The sequence below is a fragment of the Lampris incognitus genome, chromosome 2 (assembly GCF_029633865.1).
Source record: "Lampris incognitus isolate fLamInc1 chromosome 2, fLamInc1.hap2, whole genome shotgun sequence".
NCBI classification, from domain to species: domain Eukaryota; kingdom Metazoa; phylum Chordata; class Actinopteri; order Lampriformes; family Lampridae; genus Lampris; species Lampris incognitus.
Genome location: NC_079212.1, coordinates 149,172,009 through 149,195,877, shown reverse-complemented (window position 1 = coordinate 149,195,877; position 23,869 = coordinate 149,172,009). Strand labels below are relative to the sequence as shown.

Here is a 23,869-nt window from a genome sequence, read left to right as displayed (position 1 = left end):
CGTAGCAGGAAGAGACTGGTTATCACACACGTAGCAGGAAGAGACTGGTTATCACACGTAGCAGGAAGAGACTGGTTATCACACACGTAGCAGGAAGAGACTGGTTATCACACACGTAGCAGGAAGAGACTGGTTATCACACACACGTAACAGGAAGAGACTGGTTATCACACACGTAGCAGGAAGAGACTGGTTATCACACACACGTAACAGGAAGAGACTGGTTATCACACACGTAGCAGGAAGAGACTGGTTATCACACACGTAGCAGGAAGAGACTGGTTATCACACACACGTAACAGGAAGAGACTGGTTATCACACACGTAACAGGAAGAGACTGGTTATCACACACACGTAACAGGAAGAGACTGGTTATCACACACACGTAACAGGAAGAGACTGGTTATCACACACACGTAACAGGAAGAGACTGGTTATCACACACGTAACAGGAAGAGACTGGTTATCACACACACGTAACAGGAAGAGACTGGTTATCACACACGTAACAGGAAGAGACCGGTTATCACACACGTAACAGGAAGAGACTGGTTAACACACACGTAACAGGAAGAGACTGGTTATCACACACACGTAGCAGGAAGAGACTGGTTATCACACACGTAGCAGGAAGAGACTGGTTATCACACACACGTAACAGGAAGAGACCGGTTAACACACACGTAACAGGAAGAGACTGGTTAACACACACCTGTAGCAGGAAGAGACTGGTTATCACACACGTGTAACAGGAAGAGACTGGTTATCACACACACGTGTAGCAGGAAGAGACTGGTTAACACACACCTGTAGCAGGAAGAGACTGGTTAACACACACGTAACAGGAAGAGACTGGTTATCACACACACGTGTAACAGGAAGAGACTGGTTATCACACACACGTAGCAGGAAGAGACTGGTTATCACACACGTGTAGCAGGAAGAGACTGGTTATCACACACGTAACAGGAAGAGACTGGTTATCACACACACGTGTAACAGGAAGAGACTGGTTATCACACACACGTAGCAGGAAGAGACTGGTTATCACACACGTCCTGGTCCCTACTGGTCAGAGTTCAGATGGGAAATCCCGGAGTGTCGCACCTGTCTGCTGGCCACATTACTCGGTGTTAATTCTGATGTCTTCGTCTGACAGATGAATTGCTTATTGATCAGTGCTTGATCTCTTCCCTCTCTGTCAGCAGGTTCTGGAACCAGCTCCCCTTTAATTTCCCCCTCCTCTCCCGTCCCTCCACCCACCACAGGTATGCATTTACCCTGCCTGCCTGCCTGTCTGTCAGAACATCTCCTGTCTGTGTTTATCTATCTGTCTTGTTGTCTATCAATGAGCCTCTGCCCTTCTGTCTGTCATTGTGTCTGTTTCTGTCTGTTAAACTGTGAAAGTCTCTACAGCGCCACCCTGTGGTCAGGAAGAGAAAGTGTTAAGAGGAACTGTCTGTTGTCCAAACCACTGCAAGCATCTGTTAACACTGTTACGTAATGATGTGCTAACCGCACCCACGTCTGCATGTAGCAACAATGATCATGTTGGTTCTGCGCTCTGTCTGTATGTCTGTCTGTCTGTCTGTCTGTCTGTCTGTCTCTCTGTCTGTCTGCTTGTCTGTCTGCTTGTCTGTCTGTCCACCTGTGTTTGCTGGCAGGTATACAGACCGGTATTTAGTGTCTGTTGACTGGCTGGTGTACAGACAGGTGTACAGGCTGGTATACAGGCTGGTGTATAGACAGGTAATCAGACAGGTGTACAGACAGGTGTACAGTGTCTGGTAGGTAGCAGTGTGTCAGCAGGTGGGGAAACCATCCAGCAGCAGCCACTGACTGGTGTAACGACATGGCTCATGTGTTGGGCTACTGACTGGTGTAACGACACAGATCATGTGTTGTGCTACTGACTGGTGTAACGACACGGATCATGTGTTGTGCTACTGACTGGTGTAACGACACAGATCATGTGTTGGGCTACTGACTGGTGTAACGACACAGATCATGTGTTGGGCTACTGACTGGTGTAATGACACAGATCATGTGTTGGGCTACTGACTGGTGTAACGACACAGATCATGTGTTGGGCTACTGACTGGTGTAACGACACAGATCATGTGTTGGGCTACTGACTGGTGTAACGACACAGATCATGTGTTGGGCTACTGACTGGTGTAACGACACAGATCATGTGTTGGGCTACTGACTGGTGTAACGACACAGATCATGTGTTGGGCTACTGACTGGTGTAACGACACAGATCATGTGTTGGGCTACTGACTGGTGTAACGACACAGATCATGTGTTGGGCTACTGACTGGTGTAACGACACAGATCATGTGTTGTGCTACTGACTGGTGTAACGACACGGCTCATGTGTTGGGCTACTGACTGGTGTAATGACACAGATCATGTGTTGGGCTACTGACTGGTGTAACGACACAGATCATGTGTTGGGCTACTGACTGGTGTAACGACACGGCTCATGTGTTGGGCTACTGACTGGTGTAACGACACAGCTCATGTGTTGGGCTACTGACTGGTGTAACGACACAGATCATGTGTTGGGCTACTGACTGGTGTAACGACACAGATCATGTGTTGGGCTACTGACTGGTGTAACGACACGGCTCATGTGTTGGGCTACTGACTGGTGTAACGACACGGCTCATGTGTTGTGCTACTGACTGGTGTAACGACACAGATCATGTGTTGTGCTACTGACTGGTGTAACGACACAGATCATGTGTTGTGCTACTGACTGGTGTAACGACACAGATCATGTGTTGGGCTACTGACTGGTGTAACGACACAGATCATGTGTTGTGCTACTGACCGGTGTAACGACATGGCTCATGTGTTGGGCTACTGACTGGTGTAACGACATGGCTCATGTGTTGGGCTACTGACCGGTGTAACGACACAGATCATGTGTTGTGCTACTGACTGGTGTAACGACACGGCTCATGTGTTGGGCTACTGACTGGTGTAACGACACAGATCATGTGTTGGGCTACTGACTGGTGTAACGACACAGATCATGTGTTGGGCCACTGACTGGTGTAACGACACAGATCATGTGTTGTGCTACTGACTGGTGTAACGACACAGATCATGTGTTGGGCTACTGACTGGTGTAACGACACAGATCATGTGTTGGGCTACTGACTGGTGTAACGACACAGATCATGTGTTGTGCTACTGACCGGTGTAACGACATGGCTCATGTGTTGTGCTACTGACTGGTGTAATGACACAGATCATGTGTTGGGCTACTGACTGGTGTAATGACACGGCTCATGTGTTGGGCTACTGACTGGTGTAACGACACAGATCATGTGTTGTGCTACTGACTGGTGTAACGACATGGCTCATGTGTTGGGCTACTGACTGGTGTAACGACACAGATCATGTGTTGTGCTACTGACTGGTGTAACGACACGGCTCATGTGTTGGGCTACTGACTGGTGTAACGACACAGATCATGTGTTGGGCTACTGACTGGTGTAACGACACAGATCATGTGTTGGGCCACTGACTGGTGTAACGACACGGCTCATGTGTTGGGCTACTGACTGGTGTAACGACACAGATCATGTGTTGTGCTACTGACTGGTGTAACGACACAGATCATGTGTTGGGCCACTGACTGGTGTAACGACACGGCTCATGTGTTGGGCTACTGACCGGTGTAACGACATGGCTCATGTGTTGGGCTACTGACTGGTGTAACGACACAGATCATGTGTTGTGCTACTGACTGGTGTAACGACATGGCTCATGTGTTGGGCTACTGACTGGTGTAACGACACAGATCATGTGTTGTGCTACTGACTGGTGTAACGACACGGCTCATGTGTTGGGCTACTGACTGGTGTAACGACACAGATCATGTGTTGGGCTACTGACTGGTGTAACGACACAGATCATGTGTTGGGCCACTGACTGGTGTAACGACACGGCTCATGTGTTGGGCTACTGACTGGTGTAACGACACAGATCATGTGTTGGGCTACTGACTGGTGTAACGACACAGATCATGTGTTGTGCTACTGACTGGTGTAACGACACAGATCATGTGTTGGGCTACTGACTGGTGTAACGACACAGATCATGTGTTGGGCTACTGACTGGTGTAACGACACAGATCATGTGTTGGGCTACTGACTGGTGTAACGACACAGATCATGTGTTGGGCTACTGACTGGTGTAACGACACAGATCATGTGTTGGGCTACTGACTGGTGTAACGACACAGATCATGTGTTGGGCTACTGACTGGTGTAACGACACAGATCATGTGTTGGGCTACTGACTGGTGTAACGACATGGCTCATGTGTTGGGCTACTGACTGGTGTAATGACACGGCTCATGTGTTGGGCTACTGACTGGTGTAACGACACATATCATGTATTGGGCTACTGACTGGTGTAACGACACAGATCATGTGTTGGGCTACTGACTGGTGTAACGACACAGATCATGTGTTGTGCCACTGACTGGTGTAACGACACAGATCATGTGTTGGGCTACTGACTGGTGTAACGACACAGATCATGTGTTGGGCTACTGACTGGTGTAACGACACAGATCATGTGTTGGGCTACTGACTGGTGTAACGACACAGATCATGTGTTGTGCTACTGACTGGTGTAACGACACAGATCATGTGTTGTGCTACTGACTGGTGTAACGACACAGATCATGTGTTGGGCTACTGACTGGTGTAACGACACAGATCATGTTTTGGGCTACTGACTGGTGTAACGACACAGATCATGTGTTGGGCTACTGACTGGTGTAACGACACAGATCATGTGTTGGGCTACTGACTGGTGTAACGACACAGATCATGTGTTGGGCTACTGACTGGTGTAACGACACAGATCATGTGTTGGGCTACTGACTGGTGTAACGACACGGCTCATGTGTTGGGCTACTGACTGGTGTAATGACACGGCTCATGTGTTGTGCTACTGACTGGTGTAACGACACGGATCATGTTTTGGGCTACTGACTGGTGTAACGACACAGATCATGTGTTGGGCTACTGACTGGTGTAACGACACGGATCATGTTTTGGGCTACTGACTGGTGTAACGACACAGATCATGTGTTGGGCTACTGACTGGTGTAACGACACAGATCATGTGTTGGGCTACTGACTGGTGTAACGACACAGATCATGTGTTGGGCTACTGACTGGTGTAACGACACAGATCATGTGTTGGGCTACTGACTGGTGTAACGACACAGATCATGTGTTGGGCTACTGACTGGTGTAACGACACAGATCATGTGTTGGGCTACTGACTGGTGTAACGACACATATGTTTTGGGCTACTGACTGGTGTAACGACACAGATCATGTGTTTGTGCTACTGACTGGTGTAACGACACAGATCATGTGTTGGGCTACTGACTGGTGTAACGACACAGATCATGTATTGGGCTACTGACTGGTGTAACGACACAGATCATGTGTTGGGCTACTGACTGGTGTAACGACACAGATCATGTGTTGTGCTACTGACTGGTGTAACGACACAGATCATGTGTTGGGCTACTGACTGGTGTAACGACACAGATCATGTGTTGGGCTACTGACTGGTGTAACGACACAGATCATGTGTTGGGCTACTGACTGGTGTAACGACACAGATCATGTGTTGGGCTACTGACTGGTGTAACGACACAGATCATGTGTTGGGCTACTGACTGGTGTAACGACACGGCTCATGTGTTGGGCTACTGACTGGTGTAACGACACAGCTCATGTGTTGGGCTACTGACTGGTGTAACGACACAGATCATGTGTTGGGCTACTGACTGGTGTAACGACACAGATCATGTGTTGGGCTACTGACTGGTGTAACGACACAGATCATGTGTTGGGCTACTGACTGGTGTAACGACACAGATCATGTGTTGGGCTACTGACTGGTGTAACGACACGGCTCATGTGTTGTGCTACTGACTGGTGTAACAACACAGATCATGTGTTGTGCTACTGACTGGTGTAACGACACGGATCATGTGTTGGGCTACTGACTGGTGTAACGACACAGATCATGTGTTGGGCTACTGACTGGTGTAACGACACAGATCATGTGTTGGGCTACTGACTGATGTAACGACACAGATCATGTGTTGTGCTACTGACTGGTGTAACGACACAGATCATGTGTTGGGCTACTGACTGGTGTAACGACACAGATCATGTGTTGGGCTACTGACTGGTGTAACGACACAGATCATGTGTTGTGCTACTGACTGGTGTAACGACACAGATCATGTGTTGTGCTACTGACTGGTGTAACGACACAGATCATGTGTTGGGCTACTGACTGGTGTAACGACACAGATCATGTGTTGGGCTACTGACTGGTGTAACGACACAGATCATGTGTTGGGCTACTGACTGGTGTAACGACACAGATCATGTGTTGGGCTACTGACTGGTGTAACGACACAGATCATGTGTTGGGCTACTGACTGGTGTAACGACACAGATCATGTGTTGGGCTACTGACTGGGGTAACGACACATATCATGTGTTGGGCTACTGACTGGTGTAACGACACGGCTCATGTGTTGTGCTACTGACTGGTGTAACGACACAGATCATGTGTTGGGCTACTGACTGGTGTAACGACACATATCATGTTTTGGGCTACTGACTGGTGTAACGACACAGATCATGTGTTGGGCTACTGACTGGTGTAATGACATGGCTCATGTGTTGGGCTACTGACTGGTGTAACGACATGGCTCATGTGTTGGGCTACTGACTGGTGTGACGACATGGCTCATGTGTTGGGCTACTGACTGGTGTAACGACACAGATCATGTGTTGGGCTACTGACTGGTGTAACGACACAGATCATGTGTTGGGCTACTGACTGGTGTAACGACACAGATCATGTGTTGGGCTACTGACTGGTGTAACGACACAGATCATGTGTTTGGCTACTGACTGGTGTAACGACACGGCTCATGTGTTGTGCTACTGACTGGTGTAACAACACAGATCATGTGTTGTGCTACTGACTGGTGTAACGACACGGATCATGTGTTGGGCTACTGACTGGTGTAACGACACGGCTCATGTGTTGGGCTACTGACTGGTGTAACGACACAGATCATGTGTTGGGCTACTGACTGATGTAACGACACAGATCATGTGTTGTGCTACTGACTGGTGTAACGACACAGATCATGTGTTGGGCTACTGACTGGTGTAACGACACAGATCATGTGTTGGGCTACTGACTGGTGTAACGACACAGATCATGTGTTGTGCTACTGACTGGTGTAACGACACAGATCATGTGTTGTGCTACTGACTGGTGTAACGACACAGCTCATGTGTTGGGCTACTGACTGGTGTAACGACACAGATCATGTGTTGGGCTACTGACTGGTGTAACGACACAGATCATGTGTTGGGCTACTGACTGGTGTAACGACATGGCTCATGTGTTGGGCTACTGACTGGTGTAACGACACAGATCATGTGTTGGGCTACTGACTGGGGTAATGACACATATCATGTGTTGGGCTACTGACTGGTGTAACGACACAGATCATGTGTTGGGCTACTGACTGGTGTAATGACATGGCTCATGTGTTGTGCCACTGACTGGTGTAACGACACAGATCATGTGTTGGGCTACTGACTGGTGTAACGACACAGATCATTTGTTGTGCTACTGACTGGTGTAACGACACAGATCATGTGTTGGGCTACTGACTGGTGTAACGACACAGATCATGTGTTGGGCTACTGACTGGTGTAACGACACATATCATGTGTTGGGCTACTGACTGGTGTAACGACATGGCTCATGTGTTGGGCTACTGACTGGTGTAACGACACATATCATGTGTTGGGCTACTGACTGGTGTAACGACACAGATCATGTGTTGGGCTACTGACTGGTGTAACGACACATATCATGTGTTGGGCTACTGACTGGTGTAACGACACAGATCATGTGTTGGGCTACTGACTGGTGTAACGACACAGATCATGTGTTGGGCCACTGACTGGTGTAACGACACAGATCATGTGTTGTGCTACTGACTGGTGTAACGACACAGATCATGTGTTGGGCTACTGACTGGTGTAACGACACAGCTCATGTGTTGGGCTACTGACTGGTGTAACGACACAGATCATGTGTTGGGCTACTGACTGGTGTAACGACATGGCTCATGTGTTGGGCTACTGACTGGTGTAACAACACATATCATGTGTTGGGCTACTGACTGGTGTAACGACACAGCTCATGTGTTGGGCTACTGACTGGTGTAACAACACAGATCATGTATTGGGCTACTGACTGGTGTAACGACACGGCTCATGTGTTGGGCTACTGACTGGTGTAACGACACGGCTCATGTGTTGGGCTACTGACTGGTGTAACGACACAGATCATGTGTTGGGCTATTTACTGGTGTAACGACACAGATCATGTGTTGGGCTACTGACTGGTGTAACGACACAGATCATGTGTTGGGCTACTGACTGGTGTAACGACACAGATCATGTGTTGGGCTATTTACTGGTGTAACGACACAGATCATGTGTTGGGCTACTGACTGGTGTAACGACACAGATCATGTGTTGTGCTACTGACTGGTGTAACGACACAGATCATGTGTTGGGCTACTGACTGGTGTAACGACACAGATCATGTGTTGGGCTACTGACTGGTGTAACGACACAGATCATGTGTTGGGCTACTGACTGGTGTAACGACACAGATCATGTGTTGGGCTACTGACTGGTGTAACGACACAGATCATGTGTTGGGCTACTGACTGGTGTAACGACACAGATCATGTGTTGGGCTACTGACTGGTGTAACGACACAGATCATGTGTTGGGCTACTGACTGGTGTAACGACACGGCTCATGTGTTGTGCTACTGACTGGTGTAACGACACAGATCATGTGTTGGGCTACTGACTGGTGTAACGACACATATCATGTTTTGGGCTACTGACTGGTGTAACGACACAGATCATGTGTTGGGCTACTGACTGGTGTAATGACATGGCTCATGTGTTGGGCTACTGACTGGTGTAACGACATGGCTCATGTGTTGGGCTACTGACTGGTGTGACGACATGGCTCATGTGTTGGGCTACTGACTGGTGTAACGACACAGATCATGTGTTGGGCTATTTACTGGTGTAACGACACAGATCATGTGTTGGGCTACTGACTGGTGTAACGACACGGCTCATGTGTTGGGCTACTGACTGGTGTAACGACACGGCTCATGTGTTGGGCTACTGACTGGTGTAACGACACAGATCATGTGTTGGGCTACTGACTGGTGTAACGACATGGCTCATGTGTTGGGCTACTGACTGGTGTAACGACACAGATCATGTGTTGGGCCACTGACTGGTGTAACGACATGGCTCATGTGTTGGGCTACTGACTGGTGTAACGACACAGATCATGTGTTGGGCTACTGACTGGTGTAACGACATGGCTCATGTGTTGGGCTACTGACTGGTGTGACGACATGGCTCATGTGTTGGGCCACTGACTGGTGTAACAACACAGATCATGTGTTGGGCTATTTACTGGTGTAACGACACAGATCATGTGTTGGGCTACTGACTGGTGTAACGACACAGATCATGTGTTGGGCTACTGACTGGTGTAACGACACAGATCATGTGTTGGGCTACTGACTGGTGTAACGACACAGATCATGTGTTGTGCTACTGACTGGTGTAACGACACAGATCATGTGTTGGGCTACTGACTGGTGTAACGACACAGATCATGTGTTGGGCTACTGACTGGTGTAACGACACAGATCATGTGTTGGGCTACTGACTGGTGTAACGACACGGCTCATGTGTTGGGCTACTGACTGGTGTAACAACACAGATCATGTGTTGGGCTACTGACTGGTGTAACGACACGGGTTGTGTTGTGAGTGTTGTGTGAACACTAACACAAGTGTGTGTGGTCTACACTGGACTCTGACTGGTTCTTCTGTTTGATAGCCGGTTATGAAGAAGGTTTCAGTTTAGCAACATGGGAAGATCAACCGCCCTCGCTCTGCTTGTCTGAGTCTGCAGTCAGTCAGGCAGTCAGTCGGGCAGACAGACAGTCAGGTCACTCAGCCCAGCAACATCTGGAACATCTGCATTAGCTGGAGAACAGTGGTGTATATGAGGTGGACCAGTAGTTTTGGTGACATCCTCTGCGTGTCTCCCAAACATCTTCTGGGACAAACCATCACAACCTACCTCTCGACAGACCTTATGTCTCCTCCTTATGTCTCCTCCTTATGTCTCCATCATGAGAGGAGCACATGTGTGCATAAATAAACATTCCTGAGCGTGTTTACTACCACCCTGGCGTCACCTTACATTATGTTGGAACAGGTGAAGCAGATGTTTTGAAGGGATGTACACTTGATAAATGTTAAATACTTTATAATTGAGACCAAATAAGTACATGTAGGTGGAGGTAACAGGCTGCTGTTGTTTTCCTGTCATCAGTAAAACAAACACAATGTACACTAGTACAACTATCACAACAACACTCAGCACTATCAAAAACTTCTTGTTGAAAGTTTTATTCGCCAACCACATCAGGTCATTTCCCTGTCACATCTCATTAAGCCAACACAGGGATCGCCGGTTTGAATCCTGGTGTTATCTCCGGGTTCCAGAAACCATGTGTCGTCATCAGTTACCTTGTTTCTCTGTTGACTGAAGCAAAACGGCAGACTGCACCTTTAAGAAAAGATGGTCAACCTGCTGCCAGTCACGTCCTGTTTCTACATGTCCCACTTTGTTTTAACCTGACTGACTCTCCGGCTAGCAAACACTCATGGAGCTCAAGTTGCATTTATCAGCAGTCTCAGTGCAGAGATGGTTTCCCCCCCTGACCGTCAGGCTGAGCCTCTTCGTCTCCTGGTTTGTGTCTGTAGTCGGTCACTTCCTGGTAGAATGATTCTGTGTGACTACTTCCTGTTCCACCCAAGTGATAACTGTCATCTCTCTCTTCTCCCTGTGCTGTCTTCACCATAGAGCATGCTCCATTCTGACCGTGTCTCTGGGTAAAGTAAACACTGATGATGATGATGATGGTCTCTCGTAGTTTTTAAACCTGCTGTACACCCTGATTTCCCAGCAAGCACCAGGCACTACCCAAACCACTCCACCACCTCAACCTCCATGCTTCTGAAATATACATGCTGTTAGTATCAGTGTTGTGTTAGTGTTGTGGCTGTGTTAGTGTTGGTAGTTATAGCCACCTCCCTCTTCGCTTTACGCCACATCTCCGTGTATTATACACTGTAACTCTACACTGTAACTACACTGTAACTCTACACTGTAACTGCACTGTAACCGCACTGTAACTACACTGTAACTCTACACTGTAACTCTACACTGTAACTGCACTGTAACTCTACATTGTAACTCTACACTGTAACTCTACACTGTAACCACACTGTAACTACACTAACTCTGCACTGTAACTCTATACTGTAAAAATCAATATTCCAACCAACAAAATAATAGCCAAGAACGCAAAGGGAGGGGGGGGGTTGTTTTGTTTTGGTCTGAGATGCTGGTGCTGAATGTCAGATAGCACCCTTCTTCTTCTTCTCCTTCATCTCCTTCTTCTACTTCTTTCAGCTTGTTCCCTGTTTCTCAGGGGTTGCCACAGCAAATGTTTTGCCCTCCATAGCTTTCTGTCTGATGCATCCCTCTCCCGCGGGCCAATCCTCCTCATGCCCTCCTCTGTCTGGTCTCTCCATCTTTTCCTTGGTCTTGTTCGTTTGCCAGGTATCTCCAGGTCCAACACCTTCATTCCTCTATAGTGTATGTCTCCTCTCTCTTCGTGTCCAAACCATCTCAATCTTGTCTCTCTCAACTTCTCATCCATTCCTCTGATCTTGAACGTAGCTCTCACTCTTTCATTTCTCTTCTGGTCTTCTCTAGTCACTCCCAAAGACCAATGCAGCATGTTCATCTCTGCTACTTTTACTGTAGATTCTGGCCTTTCTGTTGTTGTCACTGCTTCCATACCATAGAGCATGGCAGGCCTTACCTTGATTTGTATACCTGGTCCTTTACCCTCAACGGCATTCTCTTGTCACAAAGTACTCCAGCTGCCTTTCTCCATGAATTCCACCCAGGTTGTGTCATTTTCTTGACTTTCTTTCTTCTGTCTGTATGCGGATAGCACCGTTAATGTTTCCAAATTTCCTGTTTAATGGGGTTTTGTAAACACTGCCCTCTAGGGGAATACACAGGCGCTATATGCATGACGTGGGCTAATATGGATAACCACCTCAGTTTTGGCATTTAACCATAAAACACAGATGAAGTGCTCTCATGAAGGATTCTCCAGTCTGAAGTGGTTCTTGACTGGGAAATTGAATCTGTGTGAGGTGAGATGAGATGAGGTGAGGTGAGGTGAGATGGAGGGTCTGCTCAGTCAGAAGGCTACAATCTTCAGAACACCCAATGAATAAAGGATGTTTACCAGTGAAAGGCGGAGTTTAGGATTAAGTAACAGCAGGTGGGCGGGGTTAACCCGTGTTCACACAAAGTCCACCTTTTGTCTCCATCTGCTGGACAAAGTCAGTGTCCTATTCACCTGCTGGAAACAGGTCACCTCACGCATGACAACGTTATCAGTTGACAGAACAGAAAAGTCTTTTCAGTTTCTCTCCATCTTTACCTTTAATGAGCCACTCGCTTGCCTGAAAAACAGGAATACAGCATCTTTAAAAACCGTCACAATCTGCAGCCCACCAACAAGACCGCTCTCACTCCCCCCCCCACTCTCACCTCCCTCCCCCCGCTCTCACCTCCCTCCTCTCTGGTGTCATGGAGATTGTGATGTGTGGTTGTGATGTATGTCTCGTTTTGTTGCTGTCCATCTGTGTTCTTGTGTGTTCTTCACCCTGTGCTCTTGTGTGTTGGTGTGTGTCTGTCAGGTCTGTAGTTACTGTTCATTTTCCACGTGGAAGATAGTCGCAGTAGTTTATAATCCCTGAGGGGGTTTGTGAAAGAGTGATGTGATGTTTGAGCCGGTGTCTGTTTACTACATGCAGACTAATACTCTGATCGTATGATGAAGGCAGAACAGAATCAGAATCAGAGGAAGTATAACAATTGTTTGCTCAGTCTTGTGGTTTAGTGGTGCATGTAAAGTCCAGGATTTATTTTGGGCTGAGCGTGTGAACGGTCAGCAGACAGGGAACCACATGTTAACACAACACAAACACCTCTGAGCGACTATCGCAAGAATTCATGTGTACCTGGACATCAGAGAATCTGTGTAGTGGAAATATTACCTCAAACTGATTCCTCCCAGTAATTGGGGTACTGGTGTGCATGTAGCTGTACTAGCTGAACAGATACAGGAAGTCCCGGGTTACGACCAAATTCACTGTTTGACTTCTTATGTCCAATTTGCATGTAAGTCGTCACAGATACATACACTTCACATCGAGAGTCAATTAGTCAAATGTTCGACTTAGTATATAATATATATAATACATATGCTATATATATATTATATGCATACTATATAATATATATACTATATATATTATATATACTACGTAGTCAAACACATTTTCAGTGGGTGTTGGACTCCGCCAAGGTTGTCCCTTGTCTCCTGTTCTGTTTGTGATATTCATGGACAGGATCTCAAGGCGCAGCCAAGGTGAGGAGTGTGTCGGTTTTGGGACCCTCAGAATTGCATCTCCAAAAACACTCAAATAGGGGTGTTGTCTCGAGATTTTATAAAGGCCTTATGACAAAAAAATCCCACTCTACAGAAGACATCAAAGAAAAACGGGAAGAAGAAGGTGACTTTACAATATCAAGTGAGGATTGGCTTGATGTATGTAAACTCCATTGGAAATGCACCAACTCCCACATGTGGCGGGAGTTTGGGCGGAAGTGTTTTATTCGATTTTTTATTACACTAAAACAGAAAGCACATATTGATGGGGGGGACACCAAATGTTGGAGACCGTGTGGACTTCAGGAAGCCAACCACTGGCACATATTCTGAGAGTGCCCGATGATAAGACCTTTCTGGGCAGAGCGTGACAAAGGAGTGAAAAGCATCCTGAACAATGATCTGCCCTGGCAATTTCCCACGATATTCCAAGGAAATGCCGATTTCCAGGCAGGACGGCTGGATGAATATTTATTTGGGTTCTTTTTTTTCTATAAATTTGTTTCTAGTTTTTCCCCTTTATCCCACCCGATTAACGCAGTGGCATATGGCCGGAACTCTCGTGGAATAACTCCCCTGGCTCACGTTTCCACAGGAAGGAGATAGTCGTAACACCAGCTTCCTTCAAACTCGTGTCGCTGCTCTCGCTATTTTACACGCTGAAGCCTCCTCGCATGGATTGCATCACCTTCAGGCCGCGTAGGGAGAATGCTTTCGGTTGCTTGGCTGCAGGCGCCCGGATGGGCCAGAGGGGTCGCTGGAGAATGACGAGTCCCTGAACACTACACCGATCTACACCCACTATCCCTCGGGTAAGGGTGGCCTAATGAAGGCCTTACCCCGTGGACGCCCTGGCTGTGACCGGTTACGGCGAGTCTGGGATACGAACCTCCCAGTCACGTGACGAGCGGACTGCAAGAACGGCGGGTTATTCCGCTGCGCCACCAGAGCGGCTATTTATTTGGTATTTTAACATGTGCTGGTAAGAGGGCACTCACAAGTCATTGGTTACTCCCTGAACCCCCCACAACACAGGAGCGGGTAGATATAGTAAATGACATTTATGTTATGGAAAAGATGACTTTTTCCCTCCGTCTTCAGAAAAAGAAGTTTGTTAAATTCTGGACCAAGTGGGTCAAATATGTGAGGCCCTTAAGGCCAGATTTTGTGGAGATATTGAATTAGATTTTAATACACCCTCTCTCTCTAGCCTCACACTCCTTTTCCCTACCATGCATTGGGAACCTTCACACTCTCCCTACCACAAACTGGGAATCCTCGTATCACCTCTCTCCTGTATAGTCTTATGTACACACGTTACCTATCCCAAATTGTATAAAGTTTGCCCTTTATATATATATATATATATATATACACACACACACACACACACGTATATATATATATGTGTGTGTGTGTGTGTGTGTATATATATAGTTTGTTTTTTTGGGGGTTTTTTTTTTTACTTTCTCTTGTAAGTTTAAAAAAACCCTGAATGGCAGAGGAAAATGAAACCGTTATTGTTTTGATATAAATGTTGTAATATATACTGCTGTGAAAAATAAAGAATTTTAAAAAATTGCATCTCTGCTCTTCTCAGATGATGTGGTTTTGTTGGCTCCATCAGAACGTGACCTCCAGCGCACTGGGGCGGTTTGCAGCTGAGTGTGAAACGGCCGGGATGAGAGTCAGCACCTCCAAGTCTGAGGCCATGGTTCTCTACCAGAAAATGGTGGACTGCTCCCTCTGGGTTGGGGATGAGTTGTTGTCTCAAGTGAAGGAGTTCAAGTATCTCGGGGTCTTGTTCACGAGTGAGGGTAGGATGGAGCAGGAGATTGACAGGCGGATTGGTGCAGCATCAGCAGTAATGTGGACGTTGTACCAGACCGTTGTGGTGAAGAGGGAGCTGAGCCAGAAGGCAAAGCTCTCAGTTTACCAGTCAGTCTTCGTTCCAACCCTCACCTATGGTCATGAGCTTTGGGTAGTAACCGAAAGGGTGAGATCGCGGATACAAGCGGCTGAAATGAGTTTCCACTGTAGGGTGTCTGGGCTCAGCCTTAGAGATAGGGTGAGGAGCTCGGACATCTGGAGGGAGCTTGGCGTAGAGCTGCTGCTCCATCGCATCAAAAGGAGCCAGTTGAGGTGGTTCGGGCATCTGATCAGGATGCCTCCTGGGCGCCTTCCTTTGGAGGTTTACCGGTCACGTCCAACTGGGAGGAGACCCCGGGGTAGACCCAGAACTCACTGGAGGGACTACATGTCTGGCCTGGGAACACCTTGGGATCCCCCAGGAGGAGCTGGAGGGCGCTGCTGGGGAGAGGGACGTCTGGAGTGCCCTACTTAGCTTGCTGCCACCGTGACCCCACCCCGGAGAAGCGGCTGATGATGAATGAGTGACTTAAAATGGCGACAGCGGCATGGCGTTGTTCTCCCTCCAGCCGACGAACCACCTCGAACGTGCAGTGTTTTGAGCGTCGTGCATAGTAGTACATCCGTTCTTTAGTCCTAACCATTGTGTGTAACTCCATTTTTAAAAATAGGCTTTACGAAGGTCGGTTCGTAAGTACGGGAGTTCGTGTGTCGGGTGTTTATAACCTGGGGACTTCTTGTACTCTGATATGTAATAGTTCAGTCAGACAGGAAGTGGCATGTTTACCTTCCTGCCACACTTGACCCTGCCCACGCCCACCCATTCTCCATCTCTTGCTGGGATCACTGGGGTTAATTGTCTGGATAGGTGATTCCACTGTCATGTCACTCAGTCTTAACGTGTGTGTGTGCGCATGCGCACAGTGATGAAGCGCTTTTCATTCCTTTTCTCCTCTGTCTCCTGCAGGAGCCAACACTGCCCCTCCTCCTCCTCCTCCACCTCCTCCTCCCTGCAGCCAGTCAGGGGAGCAGCCTGACTCCTCCTCCTGCAACGGGGTTGGTGCTCGTGCTGCCCTGCTCAGCTCCATCCAGACCTTCAGTAAGGTCAACTTGAGGAGTGCGGAGACCGTCGACTGCAGTAAACCAATCATCTGACATCATCACAGCTGGAGACCTGGGGTCACCATACAGACCCCGCCGCATGGCCGAACTCAATAACAAACCCCCCAATGCGCACACACACACGCTCACACACACACACACACACACACACACACACACACACACACACACAGATGTGGAAAAAAATACTGACGCTGCTTTTGCTTTAAACTGTTGTGTTGAGAAAGAACACCAGAATTTAACCCTCGGCACAGTCAACCTGACTCCACCCACAACCATTTCAGTCAGACTCCGCCCCCATCAGGCGCGGTCTGGCTGGGAATGTTCCAGAGCATACAGAGTTACTGCCAGGTCAGTTCAACAAAGTGAAGAGATGGTCAGCAGCCTGCAGGGGGCAACCAGACACCACACAGGCAGCTCAGAACTGCAGCGCACAGGACCCAAAACAAGATGGCTGCCTGGTTCTGTCAACAGCTGCACTCGCTTAAGACTTGTCAGTGCACTGGTGAATGTTATGGTTGGACTGGTGGATGCACTGGTTGGAAATTTAGTTGGCCAGCCCAGAAGACTTGTGGAAGAAATACAAAATTGTTCTTAAACTCTATGAAAATTTTGAGAGAATGACCACATTTAAAATGTATCGGTAATATAACATGATAAAAATGATGATGATGATTGTAACTTCCAAAATGCACGACCTCGTTGACAAAACACAGAAACACGATTGGTTATTGGCAGTTGTCTGTTGAAAGACAATGCCTTTAATTGATTAGTTGATCCAGAACCAAAACATTTCAGCAGCCACCTGCAGGTTTTAAAGTTTTCTGCATCTGGTTTTAATGTTGTGTTTAAATGTCCGTTTGTGTTCCTGTGACTCGGTCAGGCCAACATGGTGCCATGACTCCTGAACCATCAGTCGATTCTGGTGGAGGAAACGCTTCATTTTCCGAGTGGCAGGACACGAAGATCAAACCTGCGATCTCCAGCTTTCACGACAGTCCACCAAACTGCTGTTCCACCCTTAAGACCAACAGAAGCACCGAGGAAATAAGATACCGGTTATCGCCCTGGTGCTACCAATCTGCCCCCACCACAAGACTGAAGGTCAGTCCTTAAAAACCTTCAGTTCATCGGCAGTGTGCTCATGACCTGTGCTGGATCTGGTTCAGTGGTGTTCCCCTCTCAGACTGAAGTGAAGATGTTGAAGTTCTGCTGGACAGTAATCATCTGTGATGGTTCTTCATTTAGAATATCCCTCAAAGGACGTCTATATGTTAAAAGGTCTCTGGAAGAACCCTCATAGGAACCTTATGAGGCTGAGGAACCACTGACTGCCCCACAAAGCATGCAGAAACAAAACGTTGGCTCGGCCTGACGCAGAGAAAAGACGTCGGTGCACTTTGAATCCGGCTAAAGGCATCCACCTGTCTACTGATTGGATTGTTCTTGACCAGTCGGGAGTCGAGGGGACAGTGGTTCACTTGAGGACTGTAGGTGTCCGTGTCAGAGCGTCCATCCGTGTTCGCTTCACATCACAAAACCAGACCAGACAGAAGCCAAAACCACTCACTGGCAGAATGGACGCTCCTGTTGTCTCTGGCACCCATGTTGGCTCCACTGTCCTGTCGCACGGCCACTGGTGATTTTCTACCAACTGGTATTTAAGAGGTTGAAAACTGGACTAACTGACTATACTGGTCTGACCTTGGACACCACCACCAACTGTTCTCACATCAAATTCTGCACAAATTAAAATGAGTGAATAAAATCTAATTTGAATCGCAGTTTGATCAACAGATTAATCAGGTTCAAATTGGTCATTGTGAGCCAAGTTTAGAAGATAGAAGTCTATCAAGCTGTTCGCCGAGTTGCTCGGTTGTTCATTTTTGGGAAAAGCCTGAGAGGTCTGGGACAAAAGCAAGCCTGTGTTTTTTGTGTCAGCTAACTTTTTCATTGCTCTGCTTTTATTTGCACACTCTTTCAGTCAAGTTAGTTTATGTTTCGATGGTTTACTTCAGCATCTTGGGTGTCAGCGGCTTCACGTTCCTCATCAGACTCCTGTTAGCATGTTAGCGCTGCAAACCCCCACATTCAAACTGCTGGGTGCTCTTAAGCACAAGCTAACTCCTTGCAACTATTATCACACTGATTTATCATAATTTAAGAACTGTTGTGTACTTCCTGGTGGTGGACCGTGCAACTAGGAGCTGAACACAAGAGGAACAACAAAAGGTAAATAAGTTTACTACAAATGCATCCCTGTCATATCTATGCTTAAGTGAGGAGACATTTTAGAGTATGTTGTAAGGGAGGAGTCTGAGGACAAAGAGGGACTGAAACGGAAAACTGCAGCATGTCCCTGTAAGACTGGCAGAGCTGAATGTTGACGTGTAATGAGCTGTGGAAGAAGCTTCTGGAAAGCTCATCTGAACTGAACAACCCAACCTGATGTACTCACTTATGAGATGGACATAAATCTGTTCAGTCATCGGAGATGTCTGTGGTTTTTGTCTTAGCTCTTCAACCTCATGACAAGTTGGTATCGTCTACTCTTCTTCAGACTCTAGACACTCTTTTTCAGACTCTAGACACTCCTTCTTCAGACCGGTAGGAGAGAAAAATATTCCAAATTACATTTGAACAAATCTTAAACCTTTCATCTTGAATCTTCTGGTTGTAGTGTAAGTGTGTGTCTCCTCTGTAGGTGTTGGTGAGTGTTTCTATATAAGTTTATTATTATTACTTATTCATTCTGAATGGAGCACAAACAAACCAAAGAACCTGAGTTGTACTTATGGATGTGGTACTATCTGTTGGTACAGTTCTTCTACCAGCTTGTTCTGTCATATCTGCTGGTTAGACACAACACCTTCACTTCTTCCTCATCTGGCTGCTATGATGAAGATGAAAACACTATGCACCTTGTCATGTTTCCTGGTGAAGTCCTACCAGACACCAACCATCTACATCACACACTGCTACAGTCTGCAGGACTTGATCTTCATTGATTGCATATTGAGCAGCCCAGTGGTTAGTGCTGTTGCCTCACAGGAAGAAGGTCCTGGGTTTGTTTCCTGGCCGGCTGTCTCAGGTCCTTTCTGTGTGGACTTGGCATGTTCTCCCCGTGTCTGCGTGGGTTTCCTCCCTCAGGTGAATGGGAGATATTAAACTGGCCCTAGGTATGTCTGTCCTGTGATGGACTGGCCACCTGTCCAAGGTGTTTCCCCACCTTCAGCCCAATGAGGGCTGGGAGAGGCTCCAGCACTCCGCCACCCTAATTAAGATAAGCAGCTTGGAAAATGAATGACCAAAAAAAAGATTACATCCATCCATTATCCAAGCCACTTATCCTGCTCTCAGGGTTGCGGGGATGCTGGAGTCTATCCCAGCAGTCATTGGGTGGCAGGCGGGGAGACACCCTGGACACAGGGCCCACACACATTCACAATTAGGGACAATTTAGTACGGCTGATTCACCTGACCTACATGTCTTTGGACTGTGGGAGGAAACCGGAGCCCCCGCAGGAAACCCGCGCAGACACGGGGAGAACATGCAAACTCCACACAGAAGACGACCTGGGACGACCCCCCCAAGGTTGGACTACCCCGGGGCTCGAACCCAGGACCTTCTTGCTGTGAGGCAACCGTGCTAACCACTGTGCCACCCTACACACACATACAAGATTAAATAGAGCAGAGGTGGGAAGCACCAGAAAGGAACATTTATTCCTTTGTAACTCTTGAGAGCTGTCTGAAAAGCCGTACGTTTGGCAGCTTCTAAATTCACTGCTTCCTGTCACGTATCGTTCCATTAATAATGTTTTATTTACTGACTCGTTTACTCAACACAACAGTTTCAAGGTGTTTTCCAGTTCTGGCTATTAAACCAGTTGAGCTTCAAAGTGTCTGAAATAAAATAAAATGAATACCTAGAGGCTCCTGGATCAGGTTTGCTGCTTAGAATCATGGGAGTCCAGAGCCCTCAGTCTGAGGGTCCCGTTCTGACATCAGCCTTATAGAATTCAAACCTCCATCATCAGCAAGGCCCCGGCTTCTGTTGGCCTGGTCCAGCCGTCTTTAGCGTCGTCAGAGAAGAGTGTGGAGAGCAAAAACCCACGGTCACGTCTGTCTTCCTCTGGTCTGGTCCAGACGTCACATCAAACCAACTGTCGCGTCTGCTTCCTCCACCAGAATATATCAGAACATTATCTCAGATACACAACTGAGCCAAAGATGTTTCTTCACAACTTGTCTCAGTAAGTCAGGGTGATTTTAGGCTACAGTTGTAATTTACTGAGAAAATCGCCCCAATTACCAAGTCACAGACATAAAACGGTCTCATGCAGCTGTAGGTTAGTTGAATAAATTTAATAAACAAGGAAGGTACTGCAGGGATCTGATGGGGTCAGCTGGTACCAGAACACACTCCCTCTCCGCTGTCCCGTTTCAGTCAGTACTGCGGTGATATCACAGAGCTCCAGCCCACTCTGACACCTGATTGGAGGAGCCGTGGCAACAGCAGCCAATCAGGAGCCGTCGGTGTCCATGTCCTCTGTGTCATCCGCCTCAGAGCGGCAGACGTCATCCAAGGCCAGCTCTGCAAGACCAGCGACAGGAGAGGAGATGGACGGATGTTAGTTTCTGACAACGTCCACAACTGAATGTCACACCCGCACAGTCGTGCTAAACAACAGGGAACATATCACAGTAACCGTGGGAATTCTACACCACCGATGTATAGCGTCATAACTGTATCCATATGTAAAAATGTCATGTTAAGGGGCATCTGGGTGGCGTAGTGCTCTATTGCGTTGCCTACCAACACGGGGATCGCCAGTTCAAATCCCCGTGTTACCTCCGGCTTGGTCGGGCGTCCCTACAGACACAATTGGCCGTGTCTGCGGGTGGGAAGCCAGATGTGGGTATGTGTTCTGGTCACTGCACTAGCGCCTCCTCTGGTAGGTCGGGGCACCTGTTTGGGGGGGAGGGGGAACTGGAGGGAATAATGTTATCCTCCCATGCGCTACGTCCCCCTGGTGAAACTCCTCACTGTCAGGTGAAAAGAAGCAGCTGGCGACTCCACATGTATGGGAGGAGGCATGTGGTAGTCTGCAGCCCTCCCTGGATCAGCAGAGGGGGTGGAGCAGCGACCAGGACGGCTCGGAAGAGTGGGGTAGGGTAATTGGCCAAGTACAATTGGGGAGAAAAGGGGGGGGGTATATAAAACAAATCATGTTGGGAAGTCAGCTGTGGTTCATCCTATTGAGCTGTTTGTTCATGTAAAGTACAACACCAAACCAAAACTGGTTTTAAAACCAAACTCCCTACAGCACAGTGGAAATGGTCTACACCCCCCTGTTAAGATGGAAGGTTTGTGTGATGTAGAAAAATGAAACCAACACAAATGTCAGAACTTTTTCCACCTTTAATGTGAAACCTATAAAAATAAAGTGGAGAAACAACCAGAAACTTTTTTTTGGGGGGGGGGGGGGATACAAAACTTACAATAACCTAGTTGCATGTGTGTGCACACCCTATAATTATAATTGGGGGTGTGGCTTTGTTCACAATTAACCAATCAGATTCAAACTCATGTTAAAAAGTAGTGAGTCTACACCTGCCATCAGGTAAGGTGATTAAGACCAAATAAAGTTCAGCTATTCCTGCAGGATTTTCCTCACACCATCTTGGTTGCACCCAGCTGCAAAGCGCTGGTCCACACAGACCTCCCAGCATGACCGGGATCATCGCTGACATGACCGGGATCATTGCTGACACGACCGGGATCACTGCTGACATGACCGGGGTCATTGCTGACATGACCGGGATCATTGCTGACATGACCGGGATCATTGCTGACATGACCGGGATCACTGCTGACATGACCGGGATCATTGCTGACACGACCGGGATCACTGCCGACACGACCGGGATCACTGCAGACACGACCGGGATCACTGCCGACATGACCGGGATCACTGCCGACACGACCGGGATCATCGCTGACACGACCGGGATCACTGCTGACATGACCGGGGTCATTGCTGACATGACCGGGATCATTGCTGACATGACCGGGATCATTGCTGACATGACCGGGATCATTGCTGACACGACCGGGATCACTGCTGACATGACTGGGATCATTGCTGACATGACCGGGATCACTGCTGACATGACCGGGATCATTGCTGACACGACCGGGATCACTGCTGACATGACCGGGGTCATTGCTGACATGACCGGGATCATTGCTGACATGACCGGGATCATTGCTGACACGACCGGGATCACTGCAGACACGACCGGGATCACTGCCGACATGACCGGGATCACTGCAGACATGACCGGGATCACTGCCGACATGACCGGGATCACTGCCGACATGACCGGGATCATTGCTGACACGACCGGGATCACTGCTGACATGACCGGGGTCATTGCTGACATGACCGGGATCATTGCTGACATGACCGGGATCACCGCTGACACGACCGGGATCACCGCTGACATGACCGGGATCATTGCTGACACGACCGGGATCACTGCTGACATGACCGGGATCACTGCTGACACGACCGGGATCACTGCTGACACGACCGGGATCACTGCCGACACGACCGGGATCATTGCCGACATGACCGGGATCACTGCTGACACGACCGGGATCACTGCCGACACGACCGGGATCACTGCCGACATGACCGGGATCATTGCCGACACGACCGGGATCACTGCCGACATGACCGGGATCACTGCAGACATGACCGGGATCACTGCAGACATGACCGGGATCATTGCCGACACGATCGGGATCACTGCCGACACGACCGGGATCATTGCCGACACGACCGGGATCACTGCCGACACGACCGGGATCACTGCCGACACGAACGGGATCACTGCCGACACGACCGGGATCACTGCTGACACGACCGGGGTCATTGCTGACATGACCGGGATCATCGCTGACATGACCGGGATCATCGCTACCATGACCAGGATCATTGCTGACACGACCGGGATCACTGCCGACATGACCGGGATCATTGCTGACACGACCGGGATCACTGCCGACATGACCGGGATCATTGCCGACATGACCGGGATCACTGCCGACATGACC

At 48.3% G+C, this 23,869-nt stretch overlaps 2 protein-coding genes across 4 annotated transcripts in view; one reads left to right on the top strand and one right to left on the bottom strand.

The window, feature by feature from the left end:
- pxk (PX domain containing serine/threonine kinase) overlaps positions 1–17,244 on the top strand; it is a 98,650-nt gene extending 81,406 nt beyond the window's left edge. The window contains exons 17-18 of one of the 3 annotated variants that reach the window (XM_056275053.1): positions 1,210–1,269; positions 16,589–17,244. In XM_056275053.1, the coding sequence (XP_056131028.1) occupies positions 1,210–1,269; positions 16,589–16,776 (248 nt within the window). In that variant the 3' untranslated portion in view covers positions 16,777–17,244. Of the gene's footprint in view, positions 1–1,206; positions 1,270–16,588 lie in introns of all 3 variants that reach the window. The other 2 variants (XM_056275052.1, XM_056275051.1) reach the window with 2 other exon arrangements.
- A 2,651-nt stretch (positions 17,245–19,895) lies between these two features.
- The window catches only part of atrip (ATR interacting protein), a 49,118-nt gene continuing 45,144 nt past the window's right edge, over positions 19,896–23,869 (bottom strand). The window contains exon 17 of the mRNA XM_056274821.1: positions 19,896–21,340. Coding sequence (XP_056130796.1) covers positions 21,270–21,340 — 71 coding nt within the window. The 3' untranslated portion in view covers positions 19,896–21,269. The remainder of the gene's footprint in view (positions 21,341–23,869) is intronic.